A 26,611-nucleotide genomic window follows, 5' to 3' on the forward strand; every position below is an offset into this window, starting at 1 on the left:
ATATTTAATATTTAACAAAAACATTTATGAAATTAAAAAGTTGAAATCATAAACAACAATAATTCATGCGTGTGTTTTTTTTATGAAACTTAGAGTGCATCCTGTTAACACCTTCTCCTTCATTATAAAATTCTAATAAAAAAAATCCTTCAATAATTTTACGCCTTAAAATCTTTACAAAAACCAATAAAACACTTAAAAAAAAAAAACAAAATTATTCCTCTTCGAATTATTATACTCGTGGCCGTGAAATAAATATATGTGTGCGTTATACGAAATGGTGTGTTGTATCTATTAGTATCCAACGACATAAACAATAAATAATCGAGGCTTTAATATGGCCGTTTGACAGGCACACGAGCCAAATGGTGTATGAATATGATATCTCTCTTCTCTACGCAACAACAAACGTACTTTAATTCTACACACCGACCAAAAATATCTACACAAAAGTACCTCTATAGCATCCATATACAAAGTAATACGGCGAAGACATTTTTGTTGTTTTTGTCTCTCTGATCCTTAATCGTTGCCTTCCCCCATATCAAAATGAAAACATCGAAATGTATCTCTTCTCATTCCATCCATGAAAAACAGAAATACTCCCCAACTCTATTCAGAGAGCCAAAGCCAGAGCCATCCCCCAACAAAGTTACAGTCACATACAAATGGAATGAGATGCTATAATGGAAATGCTGGAAAATCATGAGGGCGCCCATAAAAGTTGACATATTTATAGAACTTACTAATTGTTTATGGAATGGGGCTGTTGTCATTCGATTCGTTTCGATTTTTTGATGGTTCTCGGAATTGATTTGTTTTGTTTGTCTGCTGTCGCGTCTTTTCATTTCAATTCGCACAGGGATGTTGTAAATAAAATGTTTGAAGGTCGAGTTGGACGAAGGAAATTTTATATAGCAACCAAAACCAATTTGAATTTAAGGTGGTAAAAATATTTGTATGTGATATATGGCTTGGGTCAATAACTTTTGATCAAATTTTACGAGAAAACTCAAGATTGACTTTTGTATACCAGTTAACCTGTTCTACCTCCGTGTTTCTGGACTAATTTAATATGCGACCAATGACTAACATCCAAACCTATGATCTTCTGGTGCAAAATTCCACTATCAAATAGCAAAGGCCTAAATAAGGCCCAACACCATCTTCTACCCTCATGAAAAATTATACAAATCTGCCACAAAAACCTCATTTTTCCCAATCAACACGTCGAAATTTCTTTCCACTTTTTTTTCCCCATCTCCAACAATAAAGTCCCAAAATCTAGAGTCATAAATGTCATTCAAACCATCTTTCATTGCAGGTTGTTCCAAAATTAATAACCTGCAATGTATCAGTCCCCAGCAATGTAATCCTTCTAAACCTTGACCTCTTTAAGCTTTCGGCAAAATGCCATTTATCATAACAAAAGACACAGGGCTCAATTTGACCCAAAAAAAAAAAAAACCCCAACACAGTAATGGTGGTGGTACATTATACGTCGACGACGACGACACAACGCCGATGTATATTTCTAGCTACGCTACGTATAAAAAGGAACTACAAATTTATTAACTTATTCAAATCTCTCTCAGTGACATTTATCTCTTCCTGTATAATTATACAAAACCCCTTTTTCTACCCCAATTCGGTATGCCTTTTTAATGGACGGGTGGGAATTGGTATACGGAGGAGGAAGGCCTATAAAACAAATCCCCTCAAAAGTCAATTTAGAAACAAAGTAAAACACAATGTTTTCTCTTTAATTCTCATTTCATTCCCTGGGCTCCGTTCCGGTATACCTTGTCTCCCCCATTCTTATTGGAAAGAACGGGACGAACGATGATAATGATTTTGACCCATAGTCTCCTGTTCCTCCTTACCTCCTGCTGATACTCAGCCCAAACAAATAAATCGACTTCTGTTGGGATGCGGGATGGATATAAGGGAAAAGAGAGCGCCATCTAGCCCCAGCAGATGATGCTAATTAATTATTTCGAAATGAAGTTGTACTGTGTAGCCCCTGGATGGTGTCAGAAACACCAGTAAAAACGACCAAACGGTAGGGGTGTTAATTCTATTTAAGCTGGAGGTGTGAGAAGTAAGGAAAAAAATAGCTGTCATCATGAGTTGTGCAAATCGAAGCAAAAAGACGTTAGCATAGAAACTCAGAATTCGTAGGGTAAATCTATCGAAGCGATGCGATGTACCTACTTTCTGAAAGGGAACAGCAAACAGAAAAAAAATATTAACTTGGTTGCCAAAGGTCGATAATCAAGTCATGCATCAAAGCCAAACGGATGCTGGAGAGAATTCGCAACTTTTCTATGCTTTTCGAATCGTAAAGTGAATCGCAATCAAATTTACGAGCCAGAGAATTAAAAAGTCACCATAATGATGATATATCATGAAGCGTGAATCAATAGAGCTACTGTGCAACGCACGCTTCTCTCGGTGGCTTTGCGCGGCGGCACTCGAAAAGTAAATAAACATTTAATTTGTGCACTTACTCACTGTCAAGATGAAAATGAGTCTGCGAAATGCGTTTGATCAGGGGAATTAGTTCATCTTCATGTCTGCGAACGTACATATAATCTGGGAATGATCCATTCTTGGAACTTCTTGTGAGGCCAAAAATCCCAGAGAGGCACAGATTTCGCCAAGGCACTTGCATCGTTTACTTTGTGTTTTTTCTTTTCTTTACTTTTGTATAAGATGCTGAACGGTTGGATGGAATGTGTCACGGATGTTGTTGTTATTCTTTGTGACAGTCAGTCAGTGGCGTTTAACATTGTGTCAAGTTGGTTGAAGAATGTCTACAGTAAACATATATGAAAAAAGGAAAAGTGATCCTGTTCATTTTGATTATGCAAGTAAACATTAACCCGATTGTACGTACAGCTCATTGGAAGCTTGGGACAGTTGCACAAAAAAATTAAAATAATTCGAGGATAGCCATAAGATTATGATGGTGACGACTGAGTTCTGAAATGTTAAATTGTCCGTAATACTAGAACATTTCATTTCAATTTTAGGCTCAGTTTTTGTTAGGGATTTAATTCCCTAACAAAAATTGGCAAAACAACATAGGTAGTACATGTTTATTTATATAAAAGGCATATCAGAAATCTATGGAAATCGCAGTGCAGCATTCCTAAGTGGGCATTTCGATTTTGTTAGTTCGTCTTAATCACGACGAAAATATAGCCCAAATAAATAAAGCGAGTTTTTTGTGTTTCCAAATTAGGCAACAAAACTGAAAAAATCGGTTAAAAATTAACAAACCTAGAGTTTTTGCAATTTTTTTAATTTCAAAAATATCATTTTTGCCCCAAAATCTTGTTTGGGGTGTATTTAAAAAAAAAATAATATCTATAGGCAAATATGTAGGTATGACAAAATTTTTATAAGGCTCCAGGTCAATTTGAGGAGGTCACTTATAAATTTCGACTATTGAAAAAAAAAAAAACAAAAAAAGGAGGTTCAATGTTCAATAAGAATTTTATGAAATTTTGTGTTCATAACGGGTAGAGGTTTGAGAATCGGCATACATCTATTTTTCATACCCCAAAATGGCTAAAAACTCTACAAATTTATTTTTTTTTTAATTTTCTCTAAATTGGAACAAATTGCATATTAAAAAAACCAACACGTATACGCCACAGTGATCCTTCAAGTTAAGCTGGAATAAAATATACAAAAATGTGTCCTGACTAAACAATGATAGCAATTTTAACGTCAATTTTACGGTTTTTGCTTTCAAATTTTACCTATGGTATGTTAGGAAAAAGAGGCTGTGTATATCCCAATATTTTCAAAACAGTTATGAGTATAAATTAGATAAATAGATATCAAAAAAGTAAAAGAACTTCGATTTGGGTATACATAAGAACGTGCATGAGATCTTTGATTTTTTTTTAATCCCTTTGACAAAATAGACCAGTGCCGAAGCCTTCAAAAACATTAAAAAATAAGAAAAAATCCTAGTAGGATTAAACCCATTGAAAAAGAAGGTGAATATGATAAAAATGAAAGGAAAAATAAATTACGGGCGAACCGAGTTCAGGAAGTGGTAGGGTTGAGTTTTTAATGGTAAAAAATGGTATATCTCGATTTCCGGAAAAACTACAAGTCCTATGGAAAAAAGTTGTATGATCTACAACTTATGTTTTGACAATTTTTTCACATTACCTCAAAATGTATGTGAAAAATTAAAAAAAAAACGAGTTTTTGGTTTTTTATTTTTATCTTTTTCAAAAAAATAATTTTCACTTTTATTACACTTTTATTACTCAAAAACCGTAAGATTTTATGGTACATTGATTAATGTTACGGTTTTTGAGTAATTAAAGTGTAAATTTTAATAAATAGGCCAAAATTGAAAATAATTGAACAAAATTTTCGAATTTAAGCTTATTAATTTTTTGCATTCTCCGAGAACATGTAACTATGGTATACTAATGTAATTTTTGTTTACACCATCAGAAAGTAGAGATTTTAAGAAACAAAATATCCACCGATTTTTTGAAAAAAAAACTGATATTTTGACACGTGAATTTTCGATTGAAAATCAGGGTGTTTTTTTTTATATTAATTAAAATCTTTTTTGAAAAAGATAAAAATAAAAAACCAAAAACTAGTTTTTTTGAATTTTTCACATAAATTTTGAGGTTAAGTATGTGAAAAAGTTGTTTAAACATAAGTTGTAGATCTACAACTTTGCCATACAACTTTTTTAAATAGGACTTGTAGTTTTTCCGGAAATCGAGATAGGTATACCATTTCTTACCATTAAAAACTCAACCCTACCACTTCCCGAACTCGGCTCGCCCGTAATTTATTTTTCCTTTCATTTTAATCATATTCACCTCCAATGGGTTTCATCCTACTATGATTTTTTTTGGTTTCAAAAATTATCGACCCTGGGCTAAAATGTTTGTATTCTTTATTTACAAAAAACAAACGCCTTTAACGATTAAAAAAAAAAGTTTTATATCATGTTCTGATTAATTTTTTTTGTATAAACTTGATTTAACCTGCGCTTAGTTGACATGGTGGAAAATAGCCAAAATCTCTTCTAGGTAGGTGCAACGATATTTGTTTTGAATAAATCTATCATGTTGGATAAAAAGATAAAAAATCCACTAATAAAAAAATTAACCACTTTCCTATTAATGAATAAGTTTAAAAAGATATGTATAATAAATAAATCTCAACCAATTTTCATAACTTTTAACTCTGGTTTTCTTTTTACAAAATCGCATTCTTTCATATCTTTCGTTCAAATAAACAAAAATAACATTTCCATACATTAAATAACACAAATTATCGTTTTTAATGTAAAAAACAAATAGAAATTTTTGCACAATGTTTTGGGGCAAAATAATTTAAATTGTGCGTATTAAGTCTTTGCCAAATAAAATAATAAAGAAATTCTTAAAATAAACTAAAATACTTATATTTTAAGAAATAATGTGTCAAATTAAATGCAAATTTAATTTTAACACTTCATATACATATAATTATGTATTATGTGCTTTATTTTGGTTGGGACTAAATCGCACTTATAAAGTGCTATGACTTGGTGAAATATTTTTTGATGATGCCTTTAAATAAGTAACTTGATTTGCAACAAAACATGAACAAAATAAAATATATCATATAAAATTTGATGAGTAAAAGTATTTCTTATTCTAAGAGGATTAAAAACTGGTATGGGTACCTATGAAATTATATCCCTTGTCTTTTTCAAAAACGACTTTAACGATTTCAGTCATAATTTGTGTGTATAGCGTCATAAATAAGGTCAAGCTTTTGATATAAAAAATGGTTTTTTAACTGTTGTCAACGCTACATTTTATACAGGGTGATTCATCAGCAATGTGCCCAAGAAAAAAAATTAAAACTTATTTATATAAAATGCACGGCTGGGTCGCACGTACTTGCTCTTGTAGTTCACAGTATCTTTATCTTAAATATCTATTGGAAATTTAAGATTTTGTTTAGTGTCGAGAAAAAAAAACCAAAAAAAAAATCGAAAGTTTAAAAATTAAATTTAGAAACATTTTTTTTTTAAATGTTTTTAAAAATATTTTTTTTTTTTACATTTTATACTTCAAAATGATGTCTGTAAATTTTTAATAAAATTGACTTATGCTTTGATGTCGATTTTTAACGCAGTTTTGTTAGAATCAATAAGAGTATTACCTACACCAAATTTAATCGAAATCGTTAGAGCCGTTTTCGAAAAAATTGCAATACCTCGAAATATTGGAGATATGCGTTAAAATGGAGATATTAAAAAACGGGTCTAGAGAATTACGTAAAAATCATCTGTACCAAGTTTCAAGCAAATCCATCCATCCGCTTAGGCCCTAGTTCGATGTACAGATGCACGCACAGACGCACACACGCACAGACATACGGACGGCATGACGAAAACCACTTTTTTGATCTTCTCCATCATCGTAATGTTGGTTTTGATTAAAACCACAAATTTTATTTTCTACACGAAACCAATACTTGCCCTATAGACCAAGTAAAAATTATGTAATGTTTATTTTGCTTTTAAAGATGAATGTTGTAACTAGTTTTTAATTAAAAATAGAAAACCAGTTGTATTCGACATATAAAAAAAACTACTTTTTTAAAAGAAAACACTTCATTTTTTGTTTTTACGTGGATGAACTTGTTGGCTAATTAATTTATGTATCATTAACCTTTCATTTATAATTTTTTAAACTTAAAGTATTGTATTAGGATATAATAAATTGACACAGTATTGGACAAACCCTGAATTAATAATTTTTTATCATTGATCTGAATTCTCTGTGATGGATTCTAGCTGTAATATCCTTAAGGCAATAAAATCGCATTTTTTTTATGAAAAACAATATAAAATTTTTTAGCAAAAGCAGTTGGTTTTAACAAAAGCACTCTCAATTTTTTTAAGAAAAAATTGTTTTCCTTTTCTTGCCATTTATTTACGTTTGTTTTTTGTTTTTTTTTTTCAAGCTAATTCAAGTTTTTAAAAACTCAGCCTCAATCGCCAACCTGCACGCTCTCTCTTATTTCTCTCATTTTCTAGTTTAACCGTTTCTTGATTTCTGACTGACTCGTAGGAGAATCAACAAATTTCGACGAACATTTGTAAAAAAGGTTTAGCAATAGTTATATTTAAATTTGGTAAAATTTTCAAAAAACACATTTTTTTTTCTAAGTTTCAAATTTTGTTCTTGAAAAATTCAATTTAAGAAAACGGGTCGATGATTTTGGTCTTTTAAATTTTGTTTTCATGTGCCAGGTAACAATTTCTTTAAAATGGCTTGCTATGTTAAAATTTTTTAAAATATTTAAAAAAAAAAATTCTTAAAGTTCCTTGTTATACAAGAATTTAAAAGATTAGTTTGAAATTTTGAAAAAAAAATTATTTTTTTACGTTTCTTATTCTTGTATTCTTCTTTATTTTTTAAATTTAACTAAAAATTACTACTTTACATACAAATCTTTAATATTTTATCAAATGTAAACCTCTACGTATGAAACTTTTACAAAATCATTGTTAAACCCCTTTTTCAAATAATTTTGTTAAATAATTGTGTGTTGGTTGTGACTTTACTTTAAAAACTATTTCATTTTTATTTTGACATAAAAACCAAAACAATAGGTAATAAAAAAGAAGAAGGCTATAAGTCCGTAAGTTCATGTGACATGGTTTTGCGTTTTAAGTCCATCCATATTCAAAAACTCGTCTGAATTTGTAGATTAAAAAAAAGGAAAAACATATTTCGTAAAAATCTGCAACTAGTTGCTTTTATTCCAACATAAGCACGTGCCCAAAATCCACAATTCCTAGGCAAGTCAAGTAAAGAGCCACCCCCACAAGAAAACACAACATCCCAAATATTACCCTCAATTAACCTCTAAATGTCAAAAGGAACGCCTGCCTTCACCTCACTTTCTAATTAGATCCATCTCCCATGTACCAGTATTCTCATCCTGTCACAAATCTTTTTCACGTAGTGACTGACGCAAACCTGGCAAAAAAATAATCGCAAACCATGCAAATCTTGAAGGTGAAAAAAAAAAGAAAATGTATAAACAGAAGAGAAATGCCTGGCCTCGTAAATAATTACGTGCGAAACCAATGAATCACGGAAGAAAGTCGTCAATAATGCGAGCCCGAGTCCCGCATTTACAAAGTTACACAATTCCAACCGAACTTCTCCTTTATTTCCCCGACCCAACTGATGTTTTCATTTTAACCAAACCAAGGCAACACAAAAATTTCCGTTTGAATATTCAAAATAATTGATATTAACAACATAACAGAACTCTGTAATTAATTTCCTTCCTCGTGCGTTCCGCCTCGATACGCATGTTCCCTAGAAAAAAAGGACGAACAATAAGGAAAGAATAATATACAAAAAAAAAAAACTGATTTATCAATTATTTTTTCTTGCTTGTCTTCTCTAGCTGTTTCTTATGTATTTTTTTTTTTTTTTGTATTTCAGTTGTTACAGAAGATCCTGAGTTTACGGATGTCATAGAAAATATCACCGTGCCAGCCGGAAGGAATGTCAAACTGGCGTGTTCTGTCAAAAATCTAGGCTCCTACAAGGTGAGTTCATTATTATTACACCCGCATTCTGAGTCACACTCTGTTTTCCACCCACGCCACCGTCACACATCCTTCTCTATAATGCTCACATATCCTTATGATTGCTTTTGTTATTAGTTGGGGGAGTGGGAGACCGCTGTGTCTTCCAACTCAACTCCTCAAACTCCTAACTAGGCATTAATTAACCAATTTTGCCATATGTGATGGGATTTCTGGTGGGGTGAATGTTTCAGATCATTCCACATGCACTGCACGTCCTTAGTCCTTATCTGCCCTAGAGATGAAGATGTGCGTAGTGTCGTTCCGTAGGTAGGTAGGTAGGTAGGTAGGTAACCCTCTGTCTGTGTGCACAGTTAATCTTAGTTGGCTTAGAGGCGACAACCTTTACAGAATTACAAATTTTGCTGGTAAGGCTTAATATATCCACAGCAACAGCAACAAGAGAGGACGAAATTCTTTCTCTGAGAAAAAAATATCCTCGAGGCAGTTTTGTTCCTTAACATACACGCATACACAATTCCCATATGTTCTTTGCTTCATATGTTTGTCTTGATGGGGGGCAATTGGTCTTCGCCACCTGGAAGCCTGAACTTGATTTTGGTATTGACCGAAAAATCAACACAAAAAAAAAAAAAAAAAAAAAAAAACTTTTTAAGGAGCAGCAGGACATCTTTCTGTATTCTTTTGTTATGTAGGTAGGAATAGCACATAGACAAGGATTAAATTCAAACAAAAAAAAGGGGTTAAAGCTAGCTAGCTACTCCCTAGAAATTCTGAAGAAGAAGATGTTTGGATTGTATACTTTTATATTCGTCCTCGAGGCTAGTTTTATTATTTAAGAGATCCTTTTTATTTTATCTTATCTTTTAAGAAGAAGAAGAAGTCAAATACGAACAAGTAGATCGAGATGAGCAAAAGCAGTCGAGAATAACAAGTGCTTATATTCATACTGTCCAGGGGGTGTTTATCAATTTATTGGTAGCTAAATTGGTCAGTGAAAGGACCAATAGCCCCCTGGGGATATGAGGCTCTTTCGGCAAGGATTATACATGAAGAAGCTGTTGATATTGAAGAGATTTTTTATTTGCTTGGCTTGGAGGTTAAGCGATCTAGTGAGGATTACTGAAGGAATCAATTAATGAATAAAGTTGAGAGTAAAGTTTTCGTATATTGGCTTTGTGGTTTTAATTAAATTTAAAGAAAAGAAAAATTGCACTAGCAACGTTGAAGAAGTGTTTTTTTTTTTTAAGGAATAGTCGCTTATAGTTTGATGTGTTTTTGATTTTGTTTTATTAGGCTTTTTGGTTTTTGAATGCGAATAAATAAAAGACTTTATTCCACTTTTTCACCCAACGTTTCGTAAGAGTTCCTTACTTCTTCAGGGGATTTTGTTCTTTATTCAATACTTGTACTAAATCATCATACTAAAGTTACTACCTCAATACTGCATCATCCCGACACGGCACTGACACAAAATGAAAATAAATAACAAATACATAGTAATAATGAAATAAAAGAAGCAAAAAATAATAATTTAACTACACAAGAAAAGACATTTAGGATATCACATTATTGATTAAAGTACTACAGCATAGCTTTGTTATGTGTTTTTATTTAATTTGATAATTTTATGCTGTACAGTCCAAATAAACTTTATTATTTAAAATTAATTTTATCGAAGAATACGTTCAAGGAATCGCCAGAAATGGCAAGTAAGTATCAACATTGTATTAACCCCTACAAATGGGAGTCGTGAAATAATGACCTCTTCAGAACTCACAGTCTTCTGTGAAGTTAAGACCGTGATGAGATAATGTTAGAATGAATTAATAGTATCCATTTTTGTCAATAGTTCGTATTTCGACAATTTTTCCAATTTTTAATGCAGACAAACTTAATGAAAAAAGTTCAAAGTGGTTCAATAGCTACAGAATCCAAGATAATCATTATCATTTATAAAAGTGAGATAGTACGATCCACAGTGTTACTTAAAGTCCAAGAGAACACATACGAACCTTTGGAAGGATCAGGAACAGAAGGAACAGAACAGTGAAAAAATTGTTTTTGAAATACAATCATTTGATACAAGTTTTCAATTAATGTTTTATATGCTGAATCTAATGACATTAAAATAAAGCCAATACAGTTACTTAAAAAAAAGTCAATACCGAACGCGTAATGTCAATATGAACGCGAAGATGTATGTTTTTTACTACAAAAGGTGAAACATGTGTGAAAAAAAATGAAACACTGATGAAATTCGGGATGGAGATTTAAGGAAGCAGGGGCAAAGAATCCAAAAGTTTCGTTTGATTTCTAAAATTTTTAGTTACTTCCAGAAGATTTAAGTATATCTGGTATTGACAGTATATCAGGTTCTACCAATATTGACGAAGCAGTTTCAAAATTGTATACTACTTTTAATAATTGTTTGCAAAATATTGTGCCACTGAAAAAAAAACCAACCAACTCATCTTTTGTCACCCATGGTAAACGAAAGAGCTTAAAAATCTTCGAAAAGGAGAAACAAAGTATGGAAAATACATTTAAAAACTCTTTCCTCAAACGATTAAGGTAACTCGAAGAAAAACTCAGATAGTTTCCCTAAAAACTTTAATTTGAAAACTTTGCATTAGAAGAGCAAAATAATGTTTGCACGCTTTCGCAAAAAAAATCCGTTGTTCCATTATTGATCCGCCTTTTGACATTAATGAAGACGTCTTTAAAAATCTTCCACTTATGCCCAAACTAATTTAAACAGCATCCCAATGCCACAGAATATTATTTTAGATCTTCTCCATCTTTAAACGATGATTATTCCAGATGGAATTCACCCATAGGTAATAGTTTTAAAAAAGTGTAGGTACAGTTAAAAATTTCCAAAATCCAGATTTTGAAAAGGTACCTACTCAATAAAATGCTTAAAGCTGTTTACTTTTTGGCAAAGTCTTCCATCAGAGCCCCACTGCTTCTGCAGCTTCTAACACTTTCCGTAGTAGATATCTTAGGTGTTTGTTTTTATGATATAGCACTTTGTACGGCTCTATGTGTACCGCTTCTACCTGTGGACCATGAAAGGCGATCATGCGCATTAAATTCCTCGATTATACCGCTCTGGGGTTCATAATAAGATCCGCCAAAAGCACCTCAGTCAATGAAATGAGGGGCTAGAAGTACATAAGGCTTAAGACAATTCCATATTGTAATCTTTAATCAACAATAACAACAACAAAATAGCTATAACTCCTGCGACTTATTCTTGTAATTTTTACAAGATTACTTTTATAAGTTTTTTTTTTAAACCTACCTAATGTTATTTCTGAAAGAGCCTTTTAAACTAAATTCAAATTGCTTAGGAAGCTAACTTAAGTTTCTTCATTTAAAACAATGTTACCATTTGACCTTTAAGTCAGTCACTCAAATGTGAATTGTTTTATCAGATTTAATTTCTCACACTTCTATCGAACATTAAACAATTTAATTTAGATATACACATACCTTTCTCCAACTCGTCTATTTGAATCCGAAGGCATTTTCAAAATATGTCTCCTTGAAGTTGAATTAAAACGAAAGCACAAAAAAACATCCCATCGAGCGAAATTAATGACTTTTGCTCGCTTTGTATTTGGTCTTGAGTAAAAATGAACAAAAAAAACAGCCACTTTCCATTACCACACACCTAAAGAAAATGACATATAAAAGAAACAACAACAACAACAAGAATACACAAAACCATATATCTCACAAGTTAAAAGAGAATAACATACAAAAATAGACACAAAAAGGATTCCTTTGATGTCCTGTCCGATAAGCTTTCTCACCCATATCTCTTTTCTAATGCGGCAAAGTCGTCGAGAAAATTCAACTAAAATCCCGGGACAAGAAGTTGTATTGTGAACAGAAGACAGACAAAGATCCTTTTTTATATGGTGTTTGTCGTAGCTTATATAAAAAATGGTTATAAAACAGGGTTACCGCATTGTATAAATATTTTATTTGTTGCAAGTTTTTTCTGAAAATTTTGGAGATTTTTGAACAATACGTACAACGATCCAAACAGATTTTTACAAAATGTGTTCAAGATGTAGATGAAAATTTCTTTTTATTAAAATATCTATTGATTTTTTAGAAACAATGTTTAAGAATTTCGGAATTTTTTCTCTAAAGTGAGTAAAATATTGTAAAAATAGTTTTCACAAAGTTCTAACATTCCCACTCCTCCTTACAATTAATATAATAAAAATAGGCTGTGTGTATTTTTGAAAAGCGTTTTCAAAATATTTTTTTATTTTTTGTACATTACCCAGATATGGTTTCTGAGAAATCAGGGGTCGAATTACGGCACACGATTACGATCATACGTAAACGTTTTGACTATTGCTGTATTGCAACCATACGTTAACGAACGTATGCCGTTGTTCGACCCATGTCTTTCAAAATTCTGCTTTTCAAGAATCTGTTTTTTATAATTCTGTTTTATACAAAATTCTGCACCAAATTAAATAATTTTTAACATTTTCTAAACCTTTTGACTTGATAACGTCTTCAAAGAAGATAAAAATGATTGATTGGTTTTGCTTTTTTTGATGAAAACTGATTGGGTTCAAAAAATTCTAGCTCTTTTTGTAGACGTCGCACAGACATGGGGGATATAAATATTTTGAGCTGAAATAATAGGCTTTCAGATGGTATACAATTCATTATAGATTGTTATATAAAAAAAAATGGATTTTTGGGTAATGGGAGTGATTTTTTCACTTTTTTCATAACAGATTATTGTTTTTAATAAATTATTTCATTTGTAAAAATTTAAAAATAGTTTTATTCTTTAGAAGAAATGTTTGGCTTTTTAATGGTTTATTTTTTTTGTAAGCTTTTCAAATATAAAAGTTAATATCATGAGAAAAAAAGGTACTTTTTTTAGCTTTTTCTTGTAAATTATGATTGTTTGAAATAAATAAACGCTTCAATTGACTCATTTTAAACAAAAGCACACAACCTGTTTTCTGACGACGTTATCACGTAAAATCATCGTCCGTTAACCGGCTTTACAGACAACCACTTTTTTTTTAATTTTTTGCAGAATTTTGTAAAATCATCTTCTCGCAAAATTTGCTACTTATTTTATTAATTAATTAATTTATCAATTTTTTTTGAAACCTATTCATTTTTTATTTTTTTAAAACTCAATAAGTTTAAAAATATTGAGAAAATGAAATAATTAAAAATGGATTGTTGTTGTTCATTCAAAACCTTTAAAAATGGATGAATTTATAAAAAAAAAATTAATTTTCATAAAATTGAATAAAAAAAGGAATATTTTATGTCGCACAACCTAATTAGTGTTTAACGGTATACAAATGTGAGTTATATGAAAGTCAGTTTAGGCATTTTGAACAATATTTCCGATAGTTTAACAACAAACCGTACGAAACCAAAATTACATTTATGAATTGAATTTTTTGTTTAATAAGTGCATAGGCTATGAAAAATTAGAAGATTTTTTTGTTCAAATAAATGCTGCTAAAATTTCGAAAGCAGAATTAAAGCAGAATTTTGAAAAAGAGATTTTCGTTAAAAAAGCAGAATTTTGACCCGCTACCGGATGATGTCCTAGACGGATAAAAAAGATCATTTGCTTTTTACATTTGATGATTAAATTGAGCGTTGGAATGTGGAGAAAAGAACTGTATGAATAAAAAATGATTATTTCCCCTCTTGAAAAGTCACTCAATTGCGTCTTACATAGAAATGGAAGAATGCAACACCTGCCGAATTTTCTAAGCTTTCTGAGGTGAACTTATTGTGATTGGAATTTTGTATGGAAATCAGAAGATTTTTGTTCAATAAGGTACAAGAATATTGTTAAAAAATAATGAATTGTTTCAAATGTTGCAAAAACAATGTTTCGAAAATAATCCTTTATACACATAGTGTGGACAAGTCTTTACTCATTGTCTTCATATTATTTATTTCCTTAAACTACTCGTAGGAAACTCTACTTTTTTTGTAACTCGCAAACATCAACACAATAAAACGAAGTGAATGTCCTCTAAATGGTTAAGCGTTACGCTATCCTCTACACGGAAGATAATTTTTTTTCTCTCCGATATGGTGTTTCCTTTGTCCAGGACCTCTAGATGATAATTCTTTTTCTTTCTGCAGCGTTTTCTTCTTCTTTCTTACCAAATTAAACTTAAATAGGAGGCGGACTATGATCCATGGATTGCATAGATGAAGAACGAAGAAAGGAAGATTCTTATAAAATTAATGTTCAACACTTTTTCATCAAATAGAGCATCAGCGCGAGGGTATTATAGTGGCAAGGACAATGTTTTGCGAGAGTGAGTCTATAATATCGTTTAGCTTTTTATAAAAAAAAATTTAAGAGAGGGTGAGTCAAATTGTGTACCCCATTTCATATCCTTTTTTTGTTATTTTTTATTTTTGTCATCTTCCGGAAAACTCTACGTAGAGGTAATCGCGTTGAATGGATGACGACGTTGTGTGGGGAGTAGTCGGGGGCTTAATATACAGTTGGGGTAGTTGAGTATATTGTACAATGTACATTCGCGTTGTGTTTAGTGTGTTTAGAGCTTGACGGGATATCCTTGTTCCTTTAACATACAGCAAGCAGCGCCATGAATCGATTAAGGATTATATGGCATAGCACGTACATGACATGTGACTATGTGTCCTCTACTGCATACACCAGGACCTGATGTACTACTACTACGAGAGAGAGTATAAAAGAAATGAATTTGCACATAGAGATGCTGTATAGAGTACATACTACATATAGCAGGAATATTATGAAGGAGAAAAGAATGTTTGGCTGGTGTGTTGTGTTTGACTTTTATTCATTTTGTCAACATGTCGTCTGTTGTTTTGGATGCCATCATCAATTTCACTTGTCACTGGGATATGGTGTTGACGACTTTGTGATGGGACGGTGACATTTGATAATATACATAGAAAAGAAATTGACTTAAATCAAATAAATATTAGACGAGATGAAATCGAAAGAGATGTTGATTGCAATATACTTTTTTAATGTCAAGTCGACGAAAATGCAATATGCGCGAAAGGGAATGTTAAGATTTTAATTTTGTTAAATAAAATTGACATTTTACAAATGTTTTAGATGTTTTTTTGTTTTGTTGGGTTCTATACGATATCACTTAGAAATGTAAACTAAGCTGTTTTAAGTATCAATGACTTTTTTGAGGTTATCCAATACTTAAAATATATTGAATGTAAATACTAAAAATAGTCACTGTCAGTAGAAAAGGAAGGTGCTGATAGTTGTCCGAAAAATAATTCAACAAATCATAGCCATGTATTTTATAAGGTATAGGCTTTCGAAAAATTCGAAACAATGGTCACCCTGTGACCTAATTCAATAGACTGTACATTTTGGCAAGTTACCTTGAATGTTGGCGAGTTCAATTTTCATTCCAAATGGCATTAAATTGTTGCGAAAATTCCATTAATTACGAAAACAAATGTTTTTCTTAAAAAATCCGAGTTTTTTAATCAGGTAATTTTCCTATACCTATTATGTAATTTTTGTACCCTTTCAGAACTGCATTTGTATTTTTCGCAGTAGTAAAGTGATGATTTCTTAAAAATAAAAGACGCTTAATGAGTTCTTTAAATGTAACAGTAAACAGTTGGTAGGTTACCATAGGTTAGGTAGGTATGTAAAACTTTTGAGTACTTAGTTGGGCAAAAAACGATATTTTCTTTAAAACTGATGCAGACGAATTTAAATTTTTGAATGAAATTGTTAGCAGGATTATTTAAGGCTACATAGCAAAAATTTTTAAAACTTTTATAGGTACGTACATAAATTTGGTATGAAAAAAAAACACACAAAATTCGTATGGAGTTTAGTTTATTAAGATGCATTTTTAGAAAAAAAAAAATTCAAAATCGTTAGAGCCGTTTGAAAAAAAAAAACTTTTTGTGTAGGTACCTAATTATTTTTTTTTGTTTGAAAAAATAAATTTTAAATAAATGTTAAATAAAATTTGTATTATGTAGAAATTACTTATCAATACCTACAAAAATTAAAAAAAAAAAAAACAAAAAATTTGATTTTTCAAAAAAAAAAATCAAAGTTTTTTTAAAATCAATTTATTAAAAATTTTATTTTTATCACTTAATTAAAATTAGGTATCTAAATGCTTTTCTAAAAAAAAATTCCCTGAAATCGAATAATAATTAGTTATGGAGAAAATCTAATTTAAAAAAATGGTTTTATAAAGCAAACATTTTCGAAAAAAAAATGTTCAATAAAAAATATACCTAACTAACATTTGAATTTTTTTTAATAAAATCGTTGGAGCCGTTTCTGAGTAAATTCAACTAAAATCGGTAAATGACACGTACCGTTACTTTAATTCCGAAAACCCCTTTGAAGAGTCGTCGAAAAACGCTACATACTAAGTTTGATGTAAATAGGACCATCCGGTTAGGCTTTAGCTCTTTATACAGACAGACAGAGCGACCCGCGGGATTACTTTATTTGTCATTCTTTATCATCGTAATGTCATGTCTGATTGTTATTTCAATTTTTTTTGTACGATTGCAGAACTTAATTCGCTTCGACCGGAAAGTTATCTGCAATAACTTAATTCATGTTAGATAAGGGACCCCGGGCCTGAAAGAAGGCAAAAAGTGTTTATAGTCAGATTTGAAGAAATATTATGTGAGTCTTTTTTTCATTACTTTAATGTAGGTACACCAAGCTAACATCCTTTTCCCTATTCTCTTTTTCTCTTTGCAAACATAATTTTTGCCTTTTTTAACAATGATATGCCCATAGAAGATTTTTATTTATTTACCTATCATTTTCCTTACTAGAACTAGGCGAACGGAGGATCTTTATTAAAGCGGTCTCAATGTATGGAGTATTAATGTTCCATCATAACTTCTGAACTACTTATCAAAACTTGAAAAATGATATATTGTTCAATGTGTCTTACCTGTCCACTAGAGTGACCGCAACTCCCATAGGAAAAAATTTTTGTCGAATTTTTTTCGGGGGAACCCCATAAAATGTTCCGCCTTTGCAGATTTTTAGATAGCCAAAATTTCAGCTCGATTGGATAAGTCTAAATGGTGCCGACACTCGCTCAAAGTATCAAAAATCTCTGTTTTTTCACTGTTTTTCGAAGAAAATTAGCTCTAGCTCCCAAACAGATGGGGTTATTTTCACTTTTTATATATTAAATGAAAGGTAGTGTTATTACACATAATTCAGATTCAAAATTTGTTTAGTTTTACAAAAAAAAAAAAAAATATTGCCATCAATTTAAATTTTCAGTACTTACCTCAAAAAGAGCTGAAGTGCAAACTCGATTTAAAATAAAACTTTCTATGTTATAGATTGATGTTACCTATCTAATTGAAATGCTTCTCGTATTATATATAATAATATATAATAATTTTATCAATTATAGAAGCACAGAGTAAAATTGACTGAAAAAAAAAAACAAAACAAAAAGGGCACCCAGTGGGGGTTGAACCTGCTATGCCTGGATTGATAGGCGAGTGCTTTAACATCGGGCTAACTCAATGTTGACAATTGTCGTGACAAACTAAAACAAATCTTAAGATATTCAACTAAGTGTTATGGAATTTTCAGGATTTAAGCTTTTAATAGAAAAAAAATTAAATTTTAGAGAAATAATTTTTCTGTTTATTTACGTTTTTTTTATAGAAAAAAAATAAAATGCAGTTGTAAAATACATATTTGTTGTTTTTTTTATGAAGTTTAAGCTTCAGAGTCGTTTCGTTGGTAGTTCAATAATTTTATTAAGATAAACTCTCGCTTTTTGCTAATTTTCCTTTGTATATAAAATAAATTAACTTAAAATAAAATGTGAGTATTAATTCTGTTGCGTTTTTGTTTTAAGATTAAAAGAAATTTTAAGAATTGTTAGTGTTTTCCAGATATATTTTGTGTTCGTTGATATGGCATTGGCAGCAAACACCCGAGAAAAAATTTTTCTTGTAGGCTATCCGTCTCATCAAATTACAGGGTGGAAATTACCCTCAAATCGTCAAGTTTTGTCAACACTATTTTTTAATTTGCGAATTGTAAAATTAAATTTAAAGGAATCTGCAAGACTTGTCATTCGAGAGGTACTTATTTTTTGGGAAAAAGCCAGAATTCAAACAAAATATGAAAAAGATGCCATTGTTAAATTAGAAAAACTTTACAATGAGTGGAGAAATCACCAACGAAATAAAAACAAAAAGCTTGAAAGCACCAAAAATAAAATAAAAGAATTTGCGTTGCAAATGGACGATCTCTTTGATATAGCACATCGAGATGCCTTGACCATTACTGAAAAAAAACGCAGAATTGAAGAATTCAGATTTGATATTGGTAAGCTTTAGTATTATTATCATTTTAATTAGATCTTTGCTAATGTTGACTGATTTTAAAAGATACTGAAGATGACGCGGAAACACAGGGGACGGAGGAGGAAGCTCAAGAAGAAGTATATAGCCAGAATTCTGCGGATTGGGATAGAATGGATGTTTCTCTATCTCAGGCAACCTCTGGGCCATCGGGTAGCAGGAAAATGAGGTATAGTCGTGGGGTGAAAGAGCTGTTAACAATAAAACTTTCTATGTTATTAGATCGATGTAAGGTATCTGATAGAAATGCTTCTCGCATAATTATTGCTACGATAGAAGCACTAGGGCAAAATCCAATTGACTTTGTAGTTTCAAAATCAAACTTACATTCAACAAGAAAAAACTTTTGCTTGGTTTAATGCCCCAAGAGCTTATCTGGCTCCTAAACAAGATCTTGATCTTTTGCGTAATTGCATTGAATACCGCAAGATAGACAAAGATATTTCAGAGAAGGCTCTTGCTAAATTCTCAAACCATTTATGGTATTTGAGTTCAGAGCTGGTAGGTCTGGCGTTCTTTGACCCAACTTTACCAGATGGCGAAAAATCAGAAATGGCCAACATAATTTTAAAAAACAGCGAAACAGAAACCAACAGAATAGTAAATCCAAAGCTACATCCACATGAAATTGAACAATTTGTCACAGCAGGGTTAAAAAATATTGTGAACAAAGAAACATTGAACTTTTTCGGCCGATTGAAAATAGACACAAGTTTTCTCAAAGAACCTCCAAATCTTTGGCCCGAAAACCCCCATTTTAAAGAAGGCTTTAAGAAAGTGAAAACACTTAAAGTCGTAAATGACATGGCAGAAAGAGGAGTCAAGTTAATAACCGATTTTAATAATCTTTTAACTAAAGATGAGGAACAAAAACAATATGTAGGTACTTCAGGTAGTCAGTGAGTGCCGAAAATTATATCCTGATGCTTCCAAAACTACTTTAAGTAAGTCACTTGATTAAATTTTTTAGTATTTACTTCAATAATTATGTATAAGAAATTTAACACGATGTTAAGTATTTTGTTTTTTAGAAATCTGTTAAATGTTTCGATTTTTTTTTTAAATAAAAAAGTTTCATTTTAAATCGAGTTTGCACTTCAGCTCTTTTTGAGGTAAGTACTGAAAATTTAAATTGATGACAATATTTTTTTTTTTTGTAAAACTAAACAAATTTTGAATCTGAATTATGTGTAATAACACTACCTTTCATTTAATATATAAAAAGTGAAAATAACCCCATCTGTTTGGGAGCTAGAGCTAATTTTCTTCGAAAAACAGTGAAAAAACAGAGATTTTTGATACTTTGAGCGAGTGTCGGCACCATTTAGACTTATCCAATCGAGCTTAAATTTTGGCTATCTAAAAATCTGCAAAGGCGGAACATTTTATGGGGTTCCCCCGACCAAATTTCGAAAATCGATTTCTTGCGGACACTCTACTGTCCACTGACTATAGGCTTTGTAACGTCACCTAATATGAAGCCCTCTAAAAGCAAAAGTGATTAGAGAAAATTCACTCTAATTTGTTGTGTAAACCCTGTTTGTTTTAATTGAGCGCATGAGTAAGATACTTCGATTCTTGACACTTGACCGTATAGGTTGTCCTAGCAAAACGTTCTAAAAGTATTCGCTACCTACCTAATACATACCAATCTACATATTAGGGATTGAATTTATTCAGAAAACAAAACACTTTAAACTAAAATCAACATTGATTTAAAAGTGGCGCCCAATATCAAATATATACTATCTTTCTATTTGACTTTATATAATTATTCCCAATACAAAGTTTATAATAACGATCTCTTTTATAACATCCATTTTACCTTAAATAACACAGAACATATTTCTATAAAATTTTGCACTCTGGGAACAATTATTATATTTTAAAGCCTTTTTCCCATTTCTAGTTTGAAAATTTTGCATTCTATCTCTATAACCTAGTTAAATCCTAAAAGACCCAGACAAAGTTATGTTTCTCGGTCGTTAGCTTGACACAACTTCCACTTATCCTCTAGACGAGGACCTCTCATCTCGAAAATTTAATTATCACTCCTCATGGAATTCCTTGGAATTTAATCGTTGTCGTCGTCGTCGTCGGTCGCCTCCTCTATTCATCCTTATTTTATGCCAATTTCCGTATTCAGAATGTCACACCCGCTATATAAACCGCAAATCACATTTGTGATGCTTAAATGCCTACAAAAAGGAAACCGTGCAGCAGTAAAAAAAAGAAAGTAAAAAAAAAAAGAAATCCCAGTTCAAATCCTGATGGCATCCGGTATGTGGTTCTTCATCTTTTTTTTTCTCATCTATTTGCCTTGTTGCGAGCGAGGGATATCTCTTGCTGCCGCTGTTGTTGGTCGTCCTAGCCATCTCAACAGGACAAAATGGTTTTAATGAAATTAATTAGACCAACCAGATGAGGATTTTCTTCGCCACCACCGCCAGCATTGCACAGCGCCCTCTGTCTCCTTTGCCAAGTCCCAATTCTCACTCCTTACTCTCTGGAAACGGTGTAAGTTTACTTTTTCATCCGTGTAATTGGGAAATTATCCTTTTTTTCTCGCTTTCTCTCTCTCTCTTTCTCTTGCTCTCTTTTATATCTCCGATGACCAACTAAGGATACAAAAAAAAAAAAAATCATAAAGTGCCTCACCATCCGTTGCAACAAGGTCCTTTGGGTTGATGCTTTCTTTTTCTCTCTTTTCAAGGGGATAATTAAAGCTGTAAAATGGCGCTTAATTTTGACGATGGGCATCACCATTAACATCGTCATCAGGCTCATCGTCCTCATCCAGTTTGTTATGATGCAAAAAAGGACACAATTTAAAAAGGAAATCCCAGTTTAAAGCGAGATGCATTTAAAAAGGACATTCTTCCCTAATTTGTTGGACTTCGTTTTTATGCCCGAAGGGACAAAGCGCCATCTGCTTATGGCATCAAAATGCGGTCTTCGTGTCACAGGATCATAATTTCCGCACTTAAGAATAAATGAGACTAAGGGGGAGAGATGGGGTACGTGGGTGCCCTCCATTTGAAATCCTAAAGACGAGGCTCAATATGTTGCTTTTTTTCTTGCTGGTGTGTTTCTTATCTCGAGTCATTCATTCTCCTGTGTATAAACTCACATTACTCCAAACCCTGCCTTGAGTCATGTTTTATTTTGTTGTTTTTTTGTACAATTTTTTTTTTTGTTTTGGTAAAAAGGTGGAATTATAATATTAATGCAAATATTTGAAGATGAAAACAAGTAAAACCCCAAGACTAATCAGCCAAATCAACCCCGAAGGACTTGTTTGCGACGTGCTCACGCATTCAAAATTTATTATAAAAGAAATATGGATGAATGGTCTTCTGTTCCTTTATTGATTTTCGGCGGAGTTTGAGAGGGAAAAGTTAAGGAAGCACTTAAGGTTTGTCGGGTATTGAATTGGAAAAGATGCATGCCAGGAAATTAATTTTTATCGGGTGATTTGTGTTTTTGCATACATTATAGCCTGGGGAGTATGCAATATAAATGATAACGTCGAATGTTGTTTATTAGAAATAATAACATGAAGAATTTTGGAGAAATTAGAAAACGTTATTCTGTTATCCTGCAGGTAGGAAGGTATAATCTATATTCGACGTTTTTTTTAATGAACGCCAAATGCATGTAATGGTACTGAAAATTCTTATCTAAATGAACCTTGTGCTAAATAAATTATCAATTGAGTTGGCCAGAAAATTTGTACGATATTTAAAAGACGTAAAGCACACATTTATGATATGACTATCCTGGTCCTAGTCCATAAAGAAGCACGTATTCTACATTGAAATAGTCCCTATTTTGAACAACGTTAGAAAATTCTCTACTAACGTGATGAACAAGTTAGAAGGCCCCGAGGCTATTAATTCGAGTTCTGGTGAATCACTCACTGCTTAGTGAAAAGTTGTCAAGTGTGTCTCTTTTACCTAGACAAGCATTTTCAGAAACAAATCTAAGTGAATGTATTACATCGTTCTAAATCAGGGCTGAATTCTTCCATTGATTCTAATAAGCGATCAAGTTTTTAAGATCTATTACTTAAAACTTTGAGCAATGTCGTAGAAAACATTTAAGGTGCTTTTAAATGATTTCAATTCCAAGATTGGTTTTTAGTTAGACGGTCGAGATTAGAGAGAGAGTCTACACGTATACTACATCACTCTTGGAAAGAAACTAATGGTAACTGGTTTAGTAGCCAGAAAGATTCAGTTCAGTTTAATATTCGTAATTTAAATATCCACAAAGTTAGTTGGTGTTCTCCTGGTAGTGAAAGATGCAAAAAAAAACGTTTTGCGACCGATGGAAGAAATTTCTCCAGGACGTTTAAATTGTCCTACCATTGAAATAAGGTTTAATCAACTTGGACCCTTATTCGATTGGTGTAAAAATACCTAAAGAAACGACGCAATCCTTACAGTCTTACAATACACATTCAAGCTTCTGAAACGAAGCATTATTAGTCATAAGTTGTTGAATTTTGCTTTTTGTTTTTTAACAATTATAACTCTATGCTTGAAAGACCTAAGGTCTGTTTTAAATGCATATTGCACTGCACTAGTTAGAAGGAATAGAAAGATATGAAAGTTTTTGTTGGTAGGTACAGTGAATTGAGAATCAGATGATTATTATCTCATATAATTCACCGGTGGCGCCCAGTTGAAGCTGGGGAATAAATTAAAGAATGCTTCCTAAGGTGGGGCTTGAACCCACACCCCTTGGTTAGCCGTCAAGCATTACATCCACTGCACCATTGCCACTATTGCCTTAAATAACTAGCAATCGTTTTGTCATATCTTTCCATAGTGAGGCTGTAGTTCTGGAAAATGTGCTATAGAAAAAGTGTAGATTACCATAGTGTGTGAGAACACTCTACACCTGCTCACTGCTGAGTAAAGATTAAAATTGATTCCATCGAAACATTCGCAATGAAATGACTAAAAAACTGCTAACTTGCAGCGCACTGTCGAAACCAAATCAACTGATCTAAAAAAATTATAACAAATTTAATTTGTTCACCTCAAAAACCACAAAAAAAATTAAATTGTTGATTTTTCACTGTGTTTCATTTGCCCAAGGTTAGTCCAGGCTAATTCATAATTTCTTAACTAAGGATGGGCTAACGAAAAAAAGTGATAGAATTACTTGAATTACCATGGTTAGTTAAGAAACATTTAAAAAGAAATATTCGTGTACTAAAAAGAAATCACCTCACACAACATTTTATATTTCTTGTTACTTTTGAAAAAAAAGTTTGGATAGATTATGCTAAGCACGTAGCTTTTCTAGATGCTCATATGGCAAACCAAAAAAATCAATTTTTTTTTACAATTTTTACAATTATTTAAAAAAATATTTGTATTTTGTGGTTTTTAAGGTGAAATAAAACAAATCAGCTTTAAGCTTCTTAACAGGAATGTTATATGGACTACATTCAAGCAAGCGATGCCCACACTAGTGGAGTTAATGTTTCCAAATTACAAATTAGAAAGGCCACTGTGGTGTATGCGTACTATTTTTTTTTTATATTTTTTCTAAACAAAAATTCAAACTTGTTGGCCGTTGTAACCAACTAAAGTTGGGGTAATGAAAATTAAATGGTGGTTTAGCCTGGATTAACCTTGGGCAATTGAATCACAGTGATTTATCAACCATTTTTACACTAACCATTTTTTGAGTAAAAAAATTATGCTTCTATAATTTTTAAACTAAGGCTAGTGTCAATGAAATTTGAACTATCCTGGTCTAACTCTGGGCAAACAAACCACGGTTTTAAACTAACAATATTTTCACAAGAAATAATATTTTTATCGGACTTTGTAGAAAAAATTTCTTTTTTATCTTTTAAAAATGTGATGAGATTTAGATAAAAAAAAATATCGGGTTATCCTGGGCTTACGTTGGGCAAACGAACCACAGTCAGTGACAAATCAACGATTTTTACACTGATTTTTGGATGAAAAAAAAATAAATTCCTTATAATTTTAGAACTATGGGTGGGCTAGCGAAAAAAAAAGTTGGGCTATCCTGGACTTACCTTGTGCAATCGAACCAGGTAGGTTTGAAAAAAAATTAGCATCTGGTGGTATAAGCTTCACAAAGCCTCTATGAGGACCTGATTAATACAAGTTACAAAAACCGATTCTGAAAAACATTGTTGCGTTTTCTTGTCCGGCAGCTTTATCTTAACCATAAACATAAATATTAGGCTGGGTCACAAATGTTTGGAGACATTTTTTTTTGCTGATTTTTTTACGGGCACAGTGATGAAAGGGTGCCAAATGTGAATAGAACAATAATATAAAGTTTGGTTATAATCAGACTTTATCTTCTGCCTCCGGTTGCCCAGCCAAATTCTCTATGAACTTTGGTCCTAATCCCTTAGGAAACAACTCAGGCCTTTTTCGAACCATTCCAACTTTTATTTCAATAATGTCAAACATTTCAAACTCGTTGTATTTGTTAACATAGTCAAAATCAAGCTCCTCAAAAACTTTCAGCTACGTAGGATTAGTAGTTTCTGAGAAAAAGGCCTTCAAAAATCGCAAAAAGAGTAGCTGATTTACTCACTAAAACACTCACTAACATATGATAAAAATTACGGCAAACGTCTAGTTTTCATAGAAACTTGTTGTGGTGATGGATCATGAAGTTACATAAAAAGAAAAAAATCGAAAAGTTGAGATTTTACATTCAAAGGGCGTGGTGGCGGAAGAATTAATATCAATTATTAAAAAGTATACTTCTGAATACCCTAGAATCTTGAAACTTGGTAGAATTGTAGCTAATGCAAAGGAAACATATTCAAACTTAAGATTTTCTATTTTGGAGGCGTGGTATCCCCTAAAAAATAATGAAAGAAAGATATAATGTTTCATAAACTAGTTAACAAGTCTTAGAAAAATGTAGTTTTGTTTTTTTTTTTTAATTTCTCAAAAACGACAAAACATTTTTGCATTCGGTTTTCTGTTTTTGCTTAAAAACAAATAAAAGCATTGAATTTTGAAAGCTTAAAAAGTACTTAATCACATAAAATTTTGAAAAAAATTAAAATTTTTTTTTTCAAAATTTTGATTTTGAAAATTAATTTTTCAAAAACAGTTTTATAAAACAGCTTTATTTAAAAGCAAAATAAAAAAGAAATTTTGGGCTTTACAAAAAGGTATAACATATTGCTGTTGGTATAACCGTTGATTTTTAATAATATTTTTTCCTAATTAAATCATTTTTTTAGAAAATTGCCCCTCCTGGCTAAACGGGGGAGAATATTAACTCCCTCCAATACGATTTTTGTCTTGTCCCGACCCAACCTAATCGCTTAAGCTTTTTGGCACATCCTCCTGAATTAACTTGTATAAGAAATGAGATAATAATAAATTAAGCAAAGCATGTGCGGTTTTTAGGCAAAAATCAGCTTTTTGAAAAATGAAACCAAAATCCGGAGGCACTTAGGCTTAAAATAATGAAATGAAATTTTACTTATAAGCTAACCGAACCATTTAGCACCTTTTAATCGCTGAGCCTTTTTGA

The 26,611-nt window shown here is 31.7% G+C and overlaps 1 protein-coding gene across 1 annotated transcript in view; it reads left to right on the forward strand.

Moving 5' to 3' along the window:
- Window positions 1-26,611, forward strand: part of LOC129916502 (lachesin) — a 133,648-nt gene that overhangs the window by 82,474 nt on the left and 24,563 nt on the right. The window contains exon 3 of the mRNA XM_055996502.1: window positions 8,514-8,620. Coding sequence (XP_055852477.1) covers window positions 8,514-8,620 — 107 coding nt within the window. The remainder of the gene's footprint in view (window positions 1-8,513; window positions 8,621-26,611) is intronic.

This window comes from Episyrphus balteatus, chromosome 3 (genome assembly GCF_945859705.1).
Source record: "Episyrphus balteatus chromosome 3, idEpiBalt1.1, whole genome shotgun sequence".
NCBI classification, from domain to species: domain Eukaryota; kingdom Metazoa; phylum Arthropoda; class Insecta; order Diptera; family Syrphidae; genus Episyrphus; species Episyrphus balteatus.